This window comes from Salmo salar, chromosome 15 (assembly GCF_965601325.2).
Source record: "Salmo salar chromosome 15, fSalSal1, whole genome shotgun sequence".
Taxonomy (NCBI): domain Eukaryota; kingdom Metazoa; phylum Chordata; class Actinopteri; order Salmoniformes; family Salmonidae; genus Salmo; species Salmo salar.
Genome location: NC_138305.1, coordinates 111,962,536 through 111,980,676, shown reverse-complemented (window position 1 = coordinate 111,980,676; position 18,141 = coordinate 111,962,536). Strand labels below are relative to the sequence as shown.

Sequence of the window (18,141 nt, the reverse complement as noted above, 5' to 3'; positions counted from 1 at the left end):
AGAAATCATCTGATCGAGGGAAACAGCGCCCCCTTTCTGTCTCAGTATGTGTAGCCCATGTATCTGACGCTGTCTGGAACTAAAGAGTATAACTTGTTGCCGCCGTAGCATTTGATTGATTGACGCCAGGAAGCGTTTGACCTCCCTTGATACAATTTTGTTTGAATAATTAGCCAATCAGCTTTCAGCTGAGCTCAACTGTGCATTCACCAGCAAAATTCCCCACAAAGATGTAGATTGGGATTTAACTCTCTATATGGAATTGTTTTAAAGAAGGTTATACCGAATGTAGATTGGGATTTAACTCTCTATATGGAATTGTTTTAAAGAAGGTTATACCAAGGATCATTTAGCTATTTGATTTAGAATTTTTGCACGGGCAGTGAGATGTCAGGACTCTGCAAACACTGTCTCCTGGTACTTGCATTGTTTCAGATCCTCAAAGGCTTCTTCGCTCTCTGGGACCCATTTCACCTTCTGTGGGCTTGACTTCCTGGTCAGACTAGTGAGACCAGCAGCTCAGCCTGGGACGTTGGTAATGAACCACCGGTACTACCCCATCAAGCCCAAATCAAATAGCTAAATAACCATGATGTGGCCATCTTAAAACACTTCAAACAATCCCCTCCATGGCTTCGACTTTTAGGTGTTTAAGGGTTAAAACATATAACATTTAAAATGTCTGCCTGCCTGTTTGACTAAGGCTGATCAGTCAGTCTCCTGCACCTTGCGCTCTGTCTGGAGTGAATGACATGTCTCTACAATCACCACTTATATTTCTTCTAAAAACGGAACAGCTGATACTGGTGGCAGTAGCCTGTAATGACAGATAGTCTCCACTAGCTGGCAGTCATTGCATTAAAAAAAAAAAAACTGAACACCTGAGCAGCACTGACGCTTTTAGGCGAAAAGGCAACGTGTTAAAAAAAAAAAAACGGGTATAAAACAGACACATGTAGCTGAATGAGATCTGTCTTATTTAATGAGATATTCAGTAGCCTATCTAAACTAGAAAAGGGCTAAAAGCAGTCAAAACTGTCCACATAACACGCACTGTGACACACAGATATATATGTAATCATGATAAGAAGAAGAATATTTTATATAAAAAAAAAAAAATTTTGGGGGGGGGGGGGCGGGGAAATATAGGTTAGGCTTAATCAAATGTCAAGTGTGTCACAAATGTTCAACAGCTGACTAGATAGACACATCCCTAGTTAACTCTAATGACTGGTTATTGAAGTAAGCCGAGTTTGTTGCTGTGGGAAAGGAAGCGGAGGTGGTCTATCTGGATGACGCTCGAACCCTGGTACTCAAACTGTTCATCCGCTAAACGCGCATTCTGTCAGCGCAGTCACTGCTCGCTTTTAAGACCAACACACATATGAGACTAGTCTATTACCGACAGAATGTCGCGGAATGTCAACTTTTTGCGATAGTTTACAAACTAATGTTTTGTGCATTGTTTCACCCCTTGGTCTAAGACTGGCATCAAGTTCAGGTAAGCGTACTAATAGGTTAAAATGAACGTTTTTTTTTTGGTTTGGGATAGTTTCTTACTGTGTGGGCGTTGATTTATTTTGAAGATTAATTTGTTTTTCATAGCAGTTTACCAATTGGCTTTAATTCATAAAGACTAGACTATAATGATGTAAAGAAATTATGGCCCTAGAATACTTAATTTGTGCATTTCCGTGAACTATGACATCTGTTAATAACTGGTTAGTGAAAAGTTCAGTTTAACATCAGTAAATTTACATTTTAGTAGCCAATTCAAGAAAGACTTGTAGGCAATGAATAATATGACTAATAAACTAAAGCTAGTCTGAATGTTGATTTGGTGTCAACGAACCAATGTTGTCGGTAATCATAAAGATTAAGCATGAAACGTCAAGAAGTGGAGAAGACAACACATGTCAAAAATAGGCTTAGTGAATATTCAAAAAATAGGGAAGACATTGCATATGAAAAATTGAAAATGTGAACTCAGAATTCACTTTTTTTTTTTTACAGACACACACACCGCACACACATACAGACATACCAGGTCCTCATATAAAATATATTTAGAACATTTACTGTCTTTCGGATATGTACCCTAAAGGTGCCTTGTACCCTAAAGGTGCCTTGTACCCTAAATTTGCCTTGTACCCAAAATACGTCCATTGACCTAGTTTTATATGCTCCCTACTGTACTCTGAGTCCCCTCAGTTAACCATCCATGTTTTTTTGTGTTTTTTTCATGGAACAAGTACTTTAAACTTCTGTGTAGTACATCTCTGAGATCAATTTCACATCTGAAATTGTTTCTCTATGTGTTTTAATTCATTTCATAGTATTTCGTTTAGGCCGATCGCGTTTTGTCGGCTATGCACCTTTCAAAAGCAATGTTTTTGCATTCGCAGAGACCGCTTTTACGTTAAACGTTGCATAGTTCAGGTCAATCGAAAATTACCTTCAAATGTCAAGAGCAATATATACTGCTCAAAATTTTTTATATTTATAGTGTATGTATAGTGTATATATAGTTTATATACACTGCTCAAAAAAATAAAGGGAACACTAAAATAGCACATCCTAGATCTGAATGAATGAAATCATCTTATTAAATACTTTTTTCTTTACATAGTTGAATGTGCTGACAACAAAAATCACACAAAAATAATCAATGGAAATCCAATTTATCAACCCATGGAGGTCTGGATTTGGAGTCACACTCAAAATTAAAGTGGAAAACCACACTACAGGCTGATCCAACTTTGATGTAATGTCCTTAAAACAAGTCAAAATGAGGCTCAATAGTGTGTGTGGCCTCTACGTGCCTGTATGACCTCCCTACAACGCCTGGGCATGCTCCTGATGAGGTGGCGGATGGTCTCCTGAGGGATCTCCTCCCAGACCTGGACTAAAGCATCCGCCAACTCCTGGACAGTCTGTGGTGCAACGTAGCGTTGGTGGATGGAGCGAGACATTACATTTACATTTAAGTCATTTAGCAGACGCTCTTATCCAGAGCGACTTACAAATTGGTGCATTCACCTTATGATATCCAGTGGAACAACCACTTTACAATAGTGCATCTAAATCTTTTAAGGGGGGGGGGGGTTAGAAGGATTACTTTATCCTATCCCAGGTATTCCTTAAAGAGGTGGGGTTTCAGGTGTCTCCGGAAGGTGGTGATTGACTCCGCTGTCCTGACGTCGTGAGGGAGCTTGTTCCACCATTGGGGTGCCAGAGCAGCGAACAGTTTTGACTGGGCTGAGCGGGAACTGTGCTTCCTCAGAGGTAGGGGGGCCAGCAGGCCAGAGGTGGATGAACGCAGTGCCCTTGTTTGGGTGTAGGGCCTGATCAGAGCCTGAAGGTATGGAGGTGCCGTTCCCTTCACAGCTCCGTAGGCAATTACCATGGTCTTGTAGCGGATGCGAGCTTCAACTGGAAGCCAGTGGAGAGAGCGGAGGAGCGGGGTGACGTGAGAGAACTTGGGAAGGTTGAACACCAGACGGGCTGCGGCATTCTGGATGAGTTGTAGGGGTTTAATGGCACAGGCAGGGAGCCCAGCCAACAGCGAGTTGCAGTAATCCAGACGGGAGATGACAAGTGCCTGGATTAGGACCTGCGCCGCTTCCTGTGTGAGGCAGGGTCGTACTCTGCGAATGTTGTAGAGCATGAACCTACAGGATCGGGTCACCGCCTTGATGTTAGTGGAGAACGACAGGGTGTTGTCCAGGATCATGCCAAGGTTCTTAGCACTCTGGGAGGAGGACACAAGGGAGTTGTCAACCGTGATGGCGAGATCATGGAACGGGCAGTCCTTCCCCGGGAGGAAGAGCAGCTCCGTCTTGCCAAGGTTCAGCTTGAGGTGGTGAGATATGATGTCCCAGATGTGCTCAATTGGATTCAGGTCTGGGGAACGGGCAGGCCAGTCCATAGCATCAATGCCTTCCTCTTGCAGGAACTGCTGACACACTCCAGCCACATGAGGTCTAGCATTGTCTTGCATTAGGAGGAACCCAGGGCCAACCGCACCAGCATATGGTCTCACAAGGGGTCTGAGGATCTCATCTCGGTACCTAATGGCAGTCAGGCTACCTCTGGCGAGCACATGGAGGCCCCCCAAAGAAATGCCACCCCACACCATGACTGACCCACCGCCAAACCGGTCATGCTGGAGGATGTTGCAGGCAGCAGAACGTTCTCCACAGCGTCTCCAGACTCTGTCACGTCTGTCACATGTGCTCAGTGTGAACCTGCTTTCGTCTGTGAAGAGCACAGGGCGCCAGTGGCGAATTTGCCAATCTTGGTGTTCTCTGGCAAATGCCAAACGTCCTGCACGGTGTTGGGCTGTAAACACAACCCCCATCTGTGGACGTCGGGCCCTACCACCCTCATGGAGTCTGTTTCTGACCGTTTGAGCAGACACATGCACATTTGTGGCCTGCTGGAGGTCATTTTGCAGGGCTCTGGCAGTGCTCCTCCTGCTCCTCCTTGCACAAAGGCGGAGGTAGCGGTCCTGCTGCTGGGTTGTTGCCCTCCTACGGCCTCCTCCACGTCTCCTGATGTATTGGCCTGTCTCCTGGTAGCGCCTCCATGCTCTGGACACTACGCTGACAGACACAGAAAACCTTGCCACAGCTCGCATTGATGTGCCATCCTGGATGAGCTGCACTACCTGAGCCACGTGTGTGGGTTGTAGACTCCGTCTCATGCTACCACTAGAGTGAAAGCACCGCCAGCATTCAAAAGTGACCAAAACATCAGCCAGGAAGCATAGGAACTGAGAAGTGGTCTGTGGTCACCACCTGCAGAACCACTCCTTTATTGGGGGTGTCTTGCTAATTGTCTATAATTTCCACCTGTTGTCTATTCCATTTGCACAACAGCATGTGAAATTTATTGTCAATCAGTGTTGCTTCCTAAGTGGACAGTTTGATTTCACAGAAGTGTGATTGACTTGGAGTTACATTGTGTTGTTTAAGTGTTCCCTTTATTTTTTTTTGAGCAGTGTATAACTCGGATCTACCACTGATGGGATTGAATCCCAGCCTTAACCCCCTGTGTTATATTCAGGGTTGGTAACAGGTGTCTGGAGAGGACTGGCTGTCTGGACAACATGGAGCTGCTACAGCAGGAGAGGACAGGAGAGACAGTCATCAGTCAGGACAGGGTCAAGGGACAGGAAGTGACCAAGTGCCCCGTGAACCTCCCAGAGTTCCAGACCACACAGCCACAGCCACAGCCACTACCCAATGTTTTTACCCAACAGCCACTGTCTAATGGGAAAGCCGGGGAACACACAGGTGAGGTTACAGTGGATACAGGTGGGGTTATGGTGGATACAGGTGGGGTTATAGTGGATACAGGTGGGGTTATCGTGGATACAGGTAGGGTTATAGTGGATACAGGTGAGGTTATAGTGGATACAGGTGAGGTTATAGTGGATACAGGTGGGGTTATAGTGGATACAGGTGGGGTTATAGTGGATACAGGTGGGGTTATAGTGGATACAGGTGGGGTTATTGTGGATACAGGTGGGGTTATAGTGGATACAGGTGAGGTTATAGTGGATACAGGTAGGGTCATAGTGGATACAGGTGGGGTTACAGTGGATACAGGTGGGGTTATAGTGCATACAGGTGAGGTTATAGTGGATTCAGGTGAGGTTACAGTGGATACAGGTGGGGTTATAGTGGATATAGGTGGGGTTATAGTGGATACAGTTGGGGTTATAGTGGATACAGTTGGGGTTATAGTGGATACAGGTGGGGTTATAGTGGATACAGGTGGGGTTATAGTGGATACAGGTGGGGTTATAGTGGATACAGGTGAGGTTTACAGTGGACAAAGGTGTGGCTATACTGGTTACAGGTGAGGTTATATGGTATACAGGTGGGGTTATAGTGGACAAAGATGTATACCATGTGTATCCTGTACTGGTTCAGCAGAGCTCCCAGGGTCCTCTGTAAGTGTTAATGTGTTGATCATGGTTCAGCAGAGCTCCCAGGGCCCTCTGTAAGTGTTAATGTGTTGATCATGGTTCAGCAGAGCTCCCAGGGTCCTCTGTAAGTGTTAATGTGTTGATCATGGTTCAGCAGAGCTCCCAGGGTCCTCTGTAAGTGTTAATGTGTTGATCATGGTTCAGCAGAGCTCCCAGGGTCCTCTGTAAGTGTTAATGTGTTGATCATGGTTCAGCAGAGCTCCCAGGGTCCTCTGTAAGTGTTAATGTGTTGATCATGGTTCAGCAGAGCTCCCAGGGCCCTCTGTAAGTGTTAATGTGTCGATCATGGTTCAGCAGAGCTCCCAGGGTCCTCTGTAAGGGTTAATGTGTCGATCATGGTTCAGCAGAGCTCCCAGGGCCCTCTGTAAGGGTTAATGTGTCGATCATGGTTCAGCAGAGCTCCCAGGGTCCTCTGTGAGTGTTAATGTGTTGATCATGGTTCAGCAGAGCTCCCAGGGCCCTCTGTAAGTGTTAATGTGTCGATCATGGTTCAGCAGAGCTCCCAGGGCCCTCTGTAAGTGTTAATGTGTCGATCATGGTTCAGCAGAGCTCCCAGGGCCCTCTGTAAGTGTTAATGTGTCGATCATGGTTCAGCAGAGCTCCCAGGGCCCTCTGTAAGTGTTAATGTGTCGATCATGGTTCAGCAGAGCTCCCTGGACCCTCTGTAAGGTCTACCAGAGCTGATGGTGAAGATAGCGATGACTCTATGACGGATCTCAACACAACTGATGACGCGTCACATCTCCTACCAAACAGTTTACCATCAAACCCATACCAACTACAGAGAGGTAATGCTACTGATAATGATGGAATCTCATTTAACACTTCAAAACATTAGTTCAACAGCTTCTCCTTTTATTAACTTGATTATAAATGTTCAGCGCTGTATAAAGTAAACATTGATTGATTGATTGGGTGGTTGATTGATTGATTGATTGGGTGGTTGATTGATTGATTGATTGGGTGGTTGATTGATTGATTGATTGATTGGGTGGTTGATTGATTGATTGATTGATTGATTGATTGATTGATTGATTGGGTGGTTGAGTGATTGATTGATTGATTGGTTGATTGATTGGGTGGTTGATTGATTGGGTGGTTGATTGATTGATTGGGTGATTGATTGACTGATTGGGTGGTTGATTGATTGATTGGCTGGTTGATTGATTGATTGATTGATTGATGGATTGGTTGATTGATTGGGTGGTTGATTGATTGATTGGGTGGTTGATTGATTGATTGGCTGGTTGATTGATTGATTGATTGATTGATTGATTGATTGATTGATTGATTGACTGACTGCTCACTCACACAGTAGATCTTCCCAGTGGGGTCCCTGTGTCGTCCAGTCCGAAAACTTCCCCCAAGACCCTGATCAATGGAGATTCCCCCTCCCCTGTCTGTACCCCTCCATCTGCCTCTCTTAACCAGAGAGGATGGATCCCTCCTCAGTCCCCTGAGTCCCCAGCCTGTGACAGACACCATGGACACCCTATTAAAAAACAACACCTGACATCCACCACAAGGAGCCAGAACTCATTGAAAGCTGACGCCACCCAGATAAAGGAAATAGCTGGAGATGGTGAGAATAAAAAACAATTATTCTATGTTTCATAGACAGTCAATATATATATATATATATATATATATATATATATATCTGTAGAAGCTTCGTTACATGTATGATTATACAGAAGTGGACAGAAAAGATGTCATATTCGTCGTAAGGATGGGACCAAAACGCAGCGGGAATGTGAATACTCATCTTCTTTCTTACGAAGAAAACTTAAAACCAAAACAAAACACTTAATCAAAACAACGACGACAAAAAACAGTCCTGTAAGGCTACACACAGCTACACACGGAACAACTACCCACAAAACCCATGGAAAAACACCCCTACTAAATAGGACCTTCAATTAGAGGCAACGAGGAACAGCTGCCTCCAATTGAAGAGGTCAAAAACAATAAACTAAACGTAGAAATAGAAAAACTAGAACGAACATAGAAATATACTAACATAGAACATTAACCAAAAAAAAAACCCGAAACACATAAAACAAACACCCCCTGCCACGTCCTGACCAAACTACAATTACAAATAACCCCTTGTACTGGTCAGAACGTGACAAAAGATGGGTAGGACTGTGTAAAAAAATTGAAGAGTGGAATAAGGTCTTGAAATATTGTTGACTTGAGTTCTAAGAATATTTTTTTCAGGTGTTTTAGGTTTCCCTTCTACACTGCTCGGGTAACAATAACTATACCAGAAAAGAAGCCACTTCATTGGTCTTAGCTGGTAGAATCATTGATTTGAACCAATAAAATAGGTTTCTGTCTGGGGCAGTGTGAACAGATCACCAGAGCACACACGTTGAGGCATGTCCCTCCCTCCCGTCACTACGATCTAGTCTTTATCTTAAATCCACCTTGAAGCCAAGTTTCCCCCTCTGACAGCTTTATCAGTCCTGTTCTGCTGTATGGCCCCTCACCATCAGGCAGTCACTGATTAACAGTTGGGGTACGATGACCGGGTTTTTTTCTGTTGTTGTTGTGACGTTGCACAAGTCACCAAAACGGCTAAAAAGAAAACAATACGTTTTTTAAACTGTATTTTGACACTCAGTTTTTTTTGTTATTCAATGATATAAAATTACGCTTTGTTTTTATTAAACTGGCTAAATACATGAAATGTAATTGATTGATATGCCACTAATGAGTTGTATGTACGGCTAAATGTTCATCTACTTTCACTCCTCACCCCTCCTGGCCTTAAATATACTGTATTTAACATATAATATTATTAGGTGTTTTCCCTGTGTCCTGGCCTCTGTGGTCTTTTCTTGTATTTAACCAGGAAAAGACCATTGAGGTTAGAACCCTCTTTTAGGATGGGGACCTGTCAAGAGGTCAGCAGGAAGTAGTTAGCATGTACACAAAACACAAGAACACAATATGTTCTCTATATTATAATTCACTATATGTTATTCCCCCCCCCCCCCCCTCCTAGACTGCTGTGTACACTGTGTCCTGGCCTGTCTCTTCTGTGAGGTGCTCTCCCTGTGCTCGGTGGTGGCCCAGTGTCTGGCGTGTGGAGAAGGCTGTGAGGTGCTGTGTTGCTGTGGGGAGGGGGCTGCCGGTGGGTTAGCCTGTGGGGAGGATGCCTGCTCTGCCCTGTTGGACTGTGGGATACTAGAGGACTGCTGCGAGTCTTCAGACTGTCTGGAGATCTGTCTGGAGTGTTGTTCTATCTGCTTCCCTGTGTAGAAGAAGAAGAATGGAGGAAGAGGAAGAAGAAGATTGGAATATTTGACAGGAAAGACAGGTGGAGTGGCTCTGTGTTAAGGCCTCCTAAACGGACTGAACCTTAATAGACAGGAACAAATGATCACAACCACCATGTTGAACTCTCTTTATTACCCTCGTCGGACGTCTTTGCTCTACACTAACATCGATTAAAGTTTGGGTTTTGGGTTTATTTAATATCAGTGTTTATTTTGCAAAGCCATTAGGCCACAGCATTAGTTTGAGGATGAGATGTTGTACGGAGCAGTCTGACCAATCAGGATGAGATGTTGTACTGAGCAGTCTGACCAATCAGGATGAGGATGAGATGTTGTACTGAGCAGTCTGACCAATCAGGATGAGATGTTGTACTGAGCAGTCTGACCAATCAGGATGAGATGTTGTACTGAGCAGTCTGACCAATCAGGATGAGATGTTGTACTGAGCAGTCTGACCAATCAGGATGAGATGTTGTACTGAGCAGTCTGACCAATCAGGATGAGATGTTGTACTGAGCAGTCTGACCAATCAGGATGAGATGTTGTACTGAGCAGTCTGACCAATCAGGATGAGGATGAGATGTTGTACTGAGCAGTCTGACCAATCAGGATGAGATGTTGTACTGAGCAGTCTGACCAATCAGGATGAGGATGAGATGTTGTACTGAGCAGTCTGACCAATCAGGATGAGATGTTGTACTGAGCAGTCTGACCAATCAGGATGAGATGTTGTACTGAGCAGTCTGACCAATCAGGATGAGATGTTGTACTGAGCAGTCTGACCAGTCGTAAAATTGTATTAATTCTCAAAAATGGAAGGTTTTTAGCAAGCTAGAACTAAAGGATAAATCCTATGAAAGCTGAAGAAGGAATGACAAGTCAATGTTGAGGAAGTAATGGGATGGCTGTAGATCACGACAGTTAACCGTACAGCGATACAGATGGAGGATCTTCATTTGAGCCAGTTTGCTACAGCAGGAAATGAATCCTGCAGCAACAGGAAATGGGAATTATTATCTGGATTATAATTAATGGACGTTTTTTGTTGTTGTAGGGGTTGATACAGTATTCGTAAGGGAAAATCAAGTCTGTAATTTCATAGTGGAAATTACAATCTTTAGAAGCTTTTTTTAAAAAATCTCAAATACAGCATCTGTATTTTTTTGTTTTTTTACAATATGAGATTTAACATTGGTTTATAAGATATGTTTTTACAATATGAGATTTAACATTGGTTTATAAGATATGTTTTTACAATATGAGATTTAACATTGGTTTATAAGATATGTTTTTACAATATGAGATTTAACATTGGTTTATAAGCATCTTGCGCCACTTGCCTCTGTCTGGACTAGTACACACTATACGTCATCTATGTGAAAATTAACCTCTTGCAGTTTCATTTTTTTATTGATGAGATCTTTCAACAATCAATATGCATTCTGAAAACATATCTACATAGACAACATGTTGTAAGACAAGACGATTAGGAAAAGTAGATGAAACATGAGTTTAAACCTCTACTACTAAACCTTCTCCTCTCCTTTTCCTAAAACAGTCTTCTTCTGAAATATCACTGTTTTGCTTTCTCTTTAAGTGGCAGGAAATCTGTTTCTAGTCTGGATGTTAAGTATACAGTATCTAATCTGGATGTTAAGTATACAGTATCTAATCTGGATGTTAAGTATACAGTATCTAGCATGGTTTAAGAGTACAGTATCTAGTCTGGATGTTAAGTATACAGTATTTAGTCTGGTTTAAGAGTACAGTGTCTAGTCTCGATGTTAAGTATACAGTATTTAGTCTGGTTTAAGAGTACAGTGTCTAGTCTCGATGTTAAGTATACAGTATCTAGTCTGGATGTTAAAAACCTCTACAGGATGGTGTGTCCCCCTCCCCCGCGGGATGGTTGAGCTAACGTAGGCTAATGTGATTAGCATGAGGTTGTATTTAACAACAACATTTCCCAGGACATAGACATATCTGATATGGGCAGAAAGCTTAAATTATTGTGAATCTAACTGCACTGTCTGATTTACAGTAGCTATTACAGTGAAATAATACCATGCTATTGTTTGAGGAGAGTGCACAATTATGAACTTGAAAATGTATTAATAAAACAATTAGGCACATTTGGGCAGTCTTGATACAACATTTTGAACAGATATGCAATGGTTCTTTGGATCAGTCTAAAACGTTGCCCATACACTGCTGCCATCTAGTGGCCAACATCTAAATTGCTCCTGGGCTGGAATAATACATTATGGCCTTTCTCTTGCATTTCAAAGATAATGGTGCAAACAAACAAAAAAACTCATGCTTTTTTCTTTGTATTATCTTTTACCAGATCTAATGTGTTATATTATCATACATTAATTTCACATGTCCACAAACTTCAAAGTGTTTTGTTTTCAAATGTTATCAAGAATATGCATGTCCTTGCTTCAGGTCCTGAGCTACAGGCAGTTAGATTTGGGTATGTCATTTTAGGAGAAAATTGAAAAAAAGAGTCGGATCCTTATGAGGTTTTTAAGTATACAATATCTAGTCTGGATGTTAAGTATACAATATCTAGTCTGGATGTTAAGTATACAATATCTAGTCTGGATGTTAAGTATACAATATCTAGTCTGGATGTTAAGTATACAATATCTAGTCTGGATGTTAAGTATACAATATCTAGTCTGGATGCTAAGTACACAATATCTAGTCTGGTTTAAGAGTACAGTATCTAGTGTGGATGTTAAGTATACAGTATCTAGTCTGGTTTAAGAGTACAGTATCTAGTGTGGATGTTAAGTACACAATATCTAGTCTGGTTTAAGAGTACAGTATCTAGTGTGAATGTTAAGTATACAGTATCTAGTCTGGTTTAAGAGTACAGTATCTAGTGTGGATGTTAAGTATACAATATCTAGTCTGGATGTTAAGTACACAATATCTAGTCTGGATATTAAGTATACAATATCTAGTCTGGTTTAAGAGTACAGTATCTAGAGTGGATGTTACGTATACAGTATCTAGTCTGGATGTTAAGTATACAGTATCTAGTGTGGATATTAAGTATACAATATCTAGTCTGGATGTTAAGTATACAGTACAGTGAGGGAAAAAATAATTTGATCCTCTGCTGATTTTGTGCATTTGCCCACTGACAAATAAATGATCAGTCTATAATTTTAATGGTAGGTTTATTTGAACAGTGAGAGACAGAATAACAACAAAAATATCCAGAAAAACGCATGTAAAAAATGTTATAAATTGATTTGCATTTTAATGAGGGGAATAAGTATTTGACCCCCTCTCAATCAGAAAGATTTCTGGCTCCCAGGTGTCTTTTATACAGGTAACGAGCTGAGATTAGGAGCACACTCTTAAAGGGAGTGCTCCTAACCACAGCTTGTTACCTGTAAAAAAGACACCTGTCCACAGAAGCAATCAATCAATCAGATTCCAAACTCTCCACCATGGCCAAGACCAAAGAGCTCTCCAAGGATGTCAGGGACAAGATTGTAGACCTACACAAGGCTGGAATGGGCTACAAGACCATCGCCAAGCAGCTTGGTGAGAAGGTGACAACAGTTGGTGCGATTATTCGCATATGGAAGAAACAACAAAAGAACTGTCAATCTCCCTCGGCCTGCGGCTCCATGCAAGATCTCACCTCGTGGAGTTGCAATGATCATGAGAATGGTGAGGAATCAGACCAGAACTACACAGGAGGATTTTGTCAAGGATCTCAAGGCAGCTGGGCCCATAGTCACCAAGAAAACAATTGGTAACACACTACGCCGTGAAGGACTGAAATCCTGCAGCGCCCGCAAGGTCCCCCTGCTCAAGAAAGAACATGTACATGCCCGTCTGAAGTTTGCCAATGAACATCTGAATAATTCAGAGGACAACTGGGTGAAAGTGTTGTGGTCAGATGAGACCAAAATGGAGCTCTTTGGCATCAACTCATCTCGCCGTGTTTGGAGGAGGAGGAATGCTGCCTATGACCCCAAAAACACCATCCCCACCGTCAAACATGGAGGTGGAAACATTATGCTTTGGGGGTGTTTTTCTGCTAAGGGGACAGGACAACTTCACCGCATCAAAGGGACGATGGACGGGGCCATGTACCGTAAAATCTTGGGTGAGAACATCCTTCCCTCAGCCAGGGCATTGAAAATGGGTCGTGGATGGGTATTCCAGCATGACAATGACCCAAAACACACGGCCAAGGCAACAAAGGAGTGGCTCAAGAAGAAGCACATTAAGGTCCTGGAGTGGCCTAGCCAGTCTCCAGACCTTAATCCCATAGATCTGTGGAGGGAGCTGAAGGTTCGAGTTGCCAAAAGTCAGCCTCGAAACCTTAATGACTTGGAGAAGATCTGCAAAGAGGAGTGGGACAGAATCCCTCCTGAGATGTGTGCAAACCTGGTGGCCAACTACAAGAAACGTCTGACCTCTGTGATTGCCAACAAGGGTTTTGCCACCAAGTACTAAGTCATGTTTTGCAGAGGGGTCAAATACTTATTTCCCTCATTAAAATGCAAATCATTTTATAACATTTTTGACATGCGTTTTTCTGGATTTTTTTGTTGTTATTCTGTCTCTCGCTGTTCAAATAAACCTACCATTAAAATTATAGACTGATCATTTCTTTGTCAGTGGGCAAACGTACAAAATCAGCAGGGGATCAAATACTTTTTTCCCTCACTGTATCTCGTCTGGATATTAAGCCTGCGTGGTTATTGAACTGTGTCCATCCACAGGTTTTATTCAAGTATTCAAGTCATACCGTCTAAAAGAAGAAAAGAAATCAAGATAAAGTTTCTATACAATTTTATAAATGCAGACAGATAATTTGTTAATTCGACACGGTGGGATATTTTTGTGTCTGTAAAATGAGTTATGTGAGAAATGGTGGTGGAAATGCCTTTATGTGAAAATATTGCTTTAATAACCATCATATCAAAGTAAAAGTCACGTGATGATATGGTGTGTGGTCCTCCCACTACGACTCGGGGAATCATGCAGTTTATTAGGCTACAGATTAAATCATTTATGATGAACTTCACAGGGTGGTGAAAGTGTACGCTGATGAGTTTAATGCACCTTTTCAATGAATATCTGGTGACATGATGATCGATTCCTGGCTGCCGTTTGACAAATAATAATAATATAAAATAATAATTTTACATTTACATCTCATATCCATAGCAACTTACAGTAGTGAATGCATACATTTCATTTCATACATTATTTTTCTGTGCTGCCCCAAGACCAGAGTGGGCACCTGCCAAGACCAGAGTGGGTCCCTGCCAAGACCAGAGTGGGCACCTGCCAAGACCAGAGTGGGTCCCTACCAAGACCAGAGTGGGCACCTGCCAAGACAAGAGTGGGTCCCTACCAAGACCAGAGTGGGCACCTGCCAAGACAAGAGTGGGCACCTGCCAAGACCAGAGTGGGCACCTGCCAAGACCAGAATGGGTCCCTGCCAAGACCAGAGTGGGCACCTACCAAGACCAGAGTGTGCACCTGCCAAGACCAGAGTGGGCACCTGCCAAGACCCGAGTGTGCACCTACCAAGACCAGAGTGGGTCCCTGCCAAGACCAGAGTGGGCACCTACCAAGACCAGAGTGGGTCCCTGCAAAGACCAGAGTGGGCACCAACCAAGACCAGAGTGGGTCCCTGCCAAGACCAGAGTGGGTCCCTACCAAGACCAGAGTGGGCACCTACCAAGACCAGAGTGGGCACCTACCAAGACCAGAGTGGGCACCTGCCAAGACCAGAGTGGGCACCTGCCAAGACCAGAGTGGGTCCCTACCAAGACCAGAGTGGGTCCCTGCCAAAACAGGTACTGATTTATATCCACTACAAGTCAGTTTGGTGGAAACACCTCTGGTGGAGAGATGTGCATACTGGCCACACACTGGTTGAATCAACGTTGTTTCCATGTCATTTTAATGAAATTATGTTAACCCAATGTGGAATAGACGTTCACATTCGTCTGACACTATCAATTATTATTTTCTTCACATCATAGTCATCTGCGATTATATATACAGTGCATTCTGAAAGTATTCAGACCCTTTGAATTTTTCCACATTTTGTTACGTTACAGCCGTATTTTAAAATTGTCCCCCCCCCCCCATCAATCTAAACACAATACCCCATAATGACTAAGCAAAAACAGGTTTTTAGAAAATTTTGCACATTTATTTTAAAGAAAAAACTGAAATATCACATTGACGTAAGTATTCAGAGCCTTTACTCAGTACTTGGTTGAAGCACCTTTGGCAGAGATTACAGCATTGAATCAAATCAAATTGTATCGGTCACATACACATGTTTAGCAGATGTTATTGGTCACATACACATGTTTAGCAGATGTTATTGCGGGTGTAGCAAAATGCTTGTGTTTCTAGCTCCAACAGTGCAGTAATATCTAACAAGTAATATCTAACAGTTTCACATCAATACACACAATACACACAAATCTACGTGAAGGAATGGAATTAAGAATATATAAATATATGGACGAGAAATGTTAGAGTTGCACAGCCTAAGATACAGTAGAATAGAATAGAAAACAGTATATACATGTACCAGGCGGTGATACAGCCTGACAGGATGCTCTCAATTGTGCATCTGTAAAAGTTTGTGAGGGTTTTAGGTGCCAAGCCAAATTTCAAGAGTCTTCTTGGGTTTGACGCTACAAGCTTGGCATACCTGTATGGGGAGCGTTGCTGCACAGCTATTTTCAGGTCTCTCCAGAGATGTTCGATCGGGTTCAAGTCCGGGCTCTGGCTGGGCCACTCAAGGACATTCATAGACTTGTCCCGAAGCCACTCCTGCGTTGTCTTGGCTTTGTGCTTAGGGTCGTTGTCCTGTTGGAAGGTGAACCTTCACCCCAGTCTGAGGTCCTGAGTGCTCTGGAGCAGGTTTTCATCAAGGATCTCTCTGTACTTTGCTCCGTTCATCATTCCCTCTATCCTGACTAGTCTCCCAGTCCCTGCTGCTGAAAAACATCCCCACAGCATGATGCTGCCACCACCATGCTAAATTGTAGGGAAGGTGCCAGTTTTCCTCCAGACGTGACACTTGGCATATAGGCCAAAGAGTTCAATCTTGGTTTCATCAGACCAGAGAATCTTGTTTCTCATGGTCTGAGAGTCTTTAGGTGCCTTTTGGCAAACTCCAAGTGGACTGTCATGTGCCTTTTACTGAGGAGTGGCTTCCATTTTGCCAATCTACAATAAAGGCCTGATTGGTGGAGTGCTGCAGAGCTGGTTGTCCTTCTGGAAGGTTCTCCCATCTCCACAGAGGAACTCTGGAGCTCTGTCAGAGTGCCCATCGGGTTCTTGGTCACCTCCCTGACCAAGGCCCTTCTCCTCGATTGCTCATTGTGGACAGCTCTAGGAAGAGTATTGTTGGTTCCAAACTTCTTCCATTTCAGAATGATGGAGGCCACTGAGTTCTTGGGGACCTTCAATACTGCAGAAATGTTTTTGTACCCTTCCCCAGATCTGTGCCTCAACACAATCCTATCTCGGAGCTCTACGGACAATTCCTTCGACCTCAAGGCTTGGTTTTTGCTTTGACGTGCACTGTCAACTGTGGGACATTATATAGACAGGCGTGTGCCTTTCCAAATCATGTCCAATCAATTGAATTCACCACAGGTGGACTGCAGTCAAGTTGTAGAAACATCCCAAGCATGATCAATGGATGCACCTGAACTCATTTTCAAGTTTTATAGCAAAGGGTCTGAATACTCATGTAAATAAGGTATCTGTTTTTTAAATACATTTGCAAAAAAAAATAACAAATGTTTTCGCTTTGTCATTACGCGGTATTGTGTGTAGATAGATGAGAAAAAAAAAAATATTTAATCCATTTTAGAATAAGGCTGTAACGTAACAAAATGTGGAAAAAGTCAAAGGGTCTGAATACTTTCTAAATGCACTGTACCAGGTTTTCCCGTTCTATTCTGACCGCGCCTGTCGGAGCTAGTCTCTGGTCGATGGCCAGAGTCGGACCGAAGTGGAACAGGAAATATCTGTTGATTGTAGCGATGTGCCAAGCCATCCACAACAGGAAACAGAGGAAATGACTGAAATGACAGGGCTGGCTGACACTGGAGGCCCCCTCGGAGGTTGCGAACCAAGCCCTGCTTCTGCTGACCCCACGACCCCGCAGGCAGAGAACGGGTCGGACCGCCACACATCAAAGAAATGGCCCGACGGCCAGACAGGAAGCAGCTTTCACAGTGCTACCCAACCCAGCACCCAATCTCAAGCTTACGGCCAGGCCCAGCCACCCACCCCTATCGCAGGGCACCCGGCCTTCTCAGAGGCTCTGCCAGCTCTTGTTCAGGTCAGCTAGCCGCATCTCATCTTGTCTACAGGCTGATGATCCATGCCACTAACAGCTCTGTTGATAATCTTTATTTTGTTGTTCAACAGAACTGCAGAAGAGAACAGTGTGCTGACGTACAGATGTACTATCTTAATTTGATCGCTGTTGTCGCAGAGAACGTTGTAGGGTATTCAAAGGCTTAAAAAGGCTTCTAAAGTTTGTAATTTCCGCTTATATTTGTCCTGTTACACACAAATGTGTTTTTTTTCTTCCTACCCGCAGGGTCATGGTTAGGAGTAGTTAGGAGTAGTTAGGAGTAGTTAGAATTCAATGCCTTGCTCAAGGGCACAGCAACATATTTTTTTAATTCACCTTGTCGGCTCCGGTATTCAAACCAGAAATCTTTCGGTTACTGACCCAACTCTCTAACCTCGAGGCTACCTGCCGCCCTATTAAAACTGACAGATTTGATTTGCCCTTACTAAAAAAAAAAAAAAAGGATCAAGCCATTCAAA

General features: G+C 43.1%; 1 protein-coding gene across 4 annotated transcripts; it reads left to right on the top strand.

Annotated features, from left to right (window-relative positions):
- Positions 1 to 1,186: 1,186 nt before the first annotated feature.
- On the top strand, positions 1,187 to 11,411 carry LOC106572953 (uncharacterized). 4 transcript variants are annotated; one of them, XM_045696541.2, is made up of 6 exons: positions 1,187 to 1,309; positions 1,485 to 1,501; positions 5,068 to 5,297; positions 6,640 to 6,783; positions 7,311 to 7,577; positions 9,006 to 11,411. In XM_045696541.2, the coding sequence occupies exons 3-6, from the start codon at positions 5,111 to 5,113 to the stop codon at positions 9,260 to 9,262; spliced, it is 855 nt and encodes a 284-aa protein (XP_045552497.2). In that variant the 5' UTR covers positions 1,187 to 1,309; positions 1,485 to 1,501; positions 5,068 to 5,110; the 3' UTR covers positions 9,263 to 11,411. The 4 variants fall into 4 exon arrangements, with proteins under 4 accessions (XP_045552497.2, XP_014003020.2, XP_014003021.2 ...); XM_014147545.3 differs by having other exon boundaries at positions 1,187 to 1,501; positions 6,643 to 6,783; XM_014147546.3 differs by having other exon boundaries at positions 1,187 to 1,501; positions 7,314 to 7,577.
- The last annotated feature ends 6,730 nt before the right edge of the window (positions 11,412 to 18,141 follow it).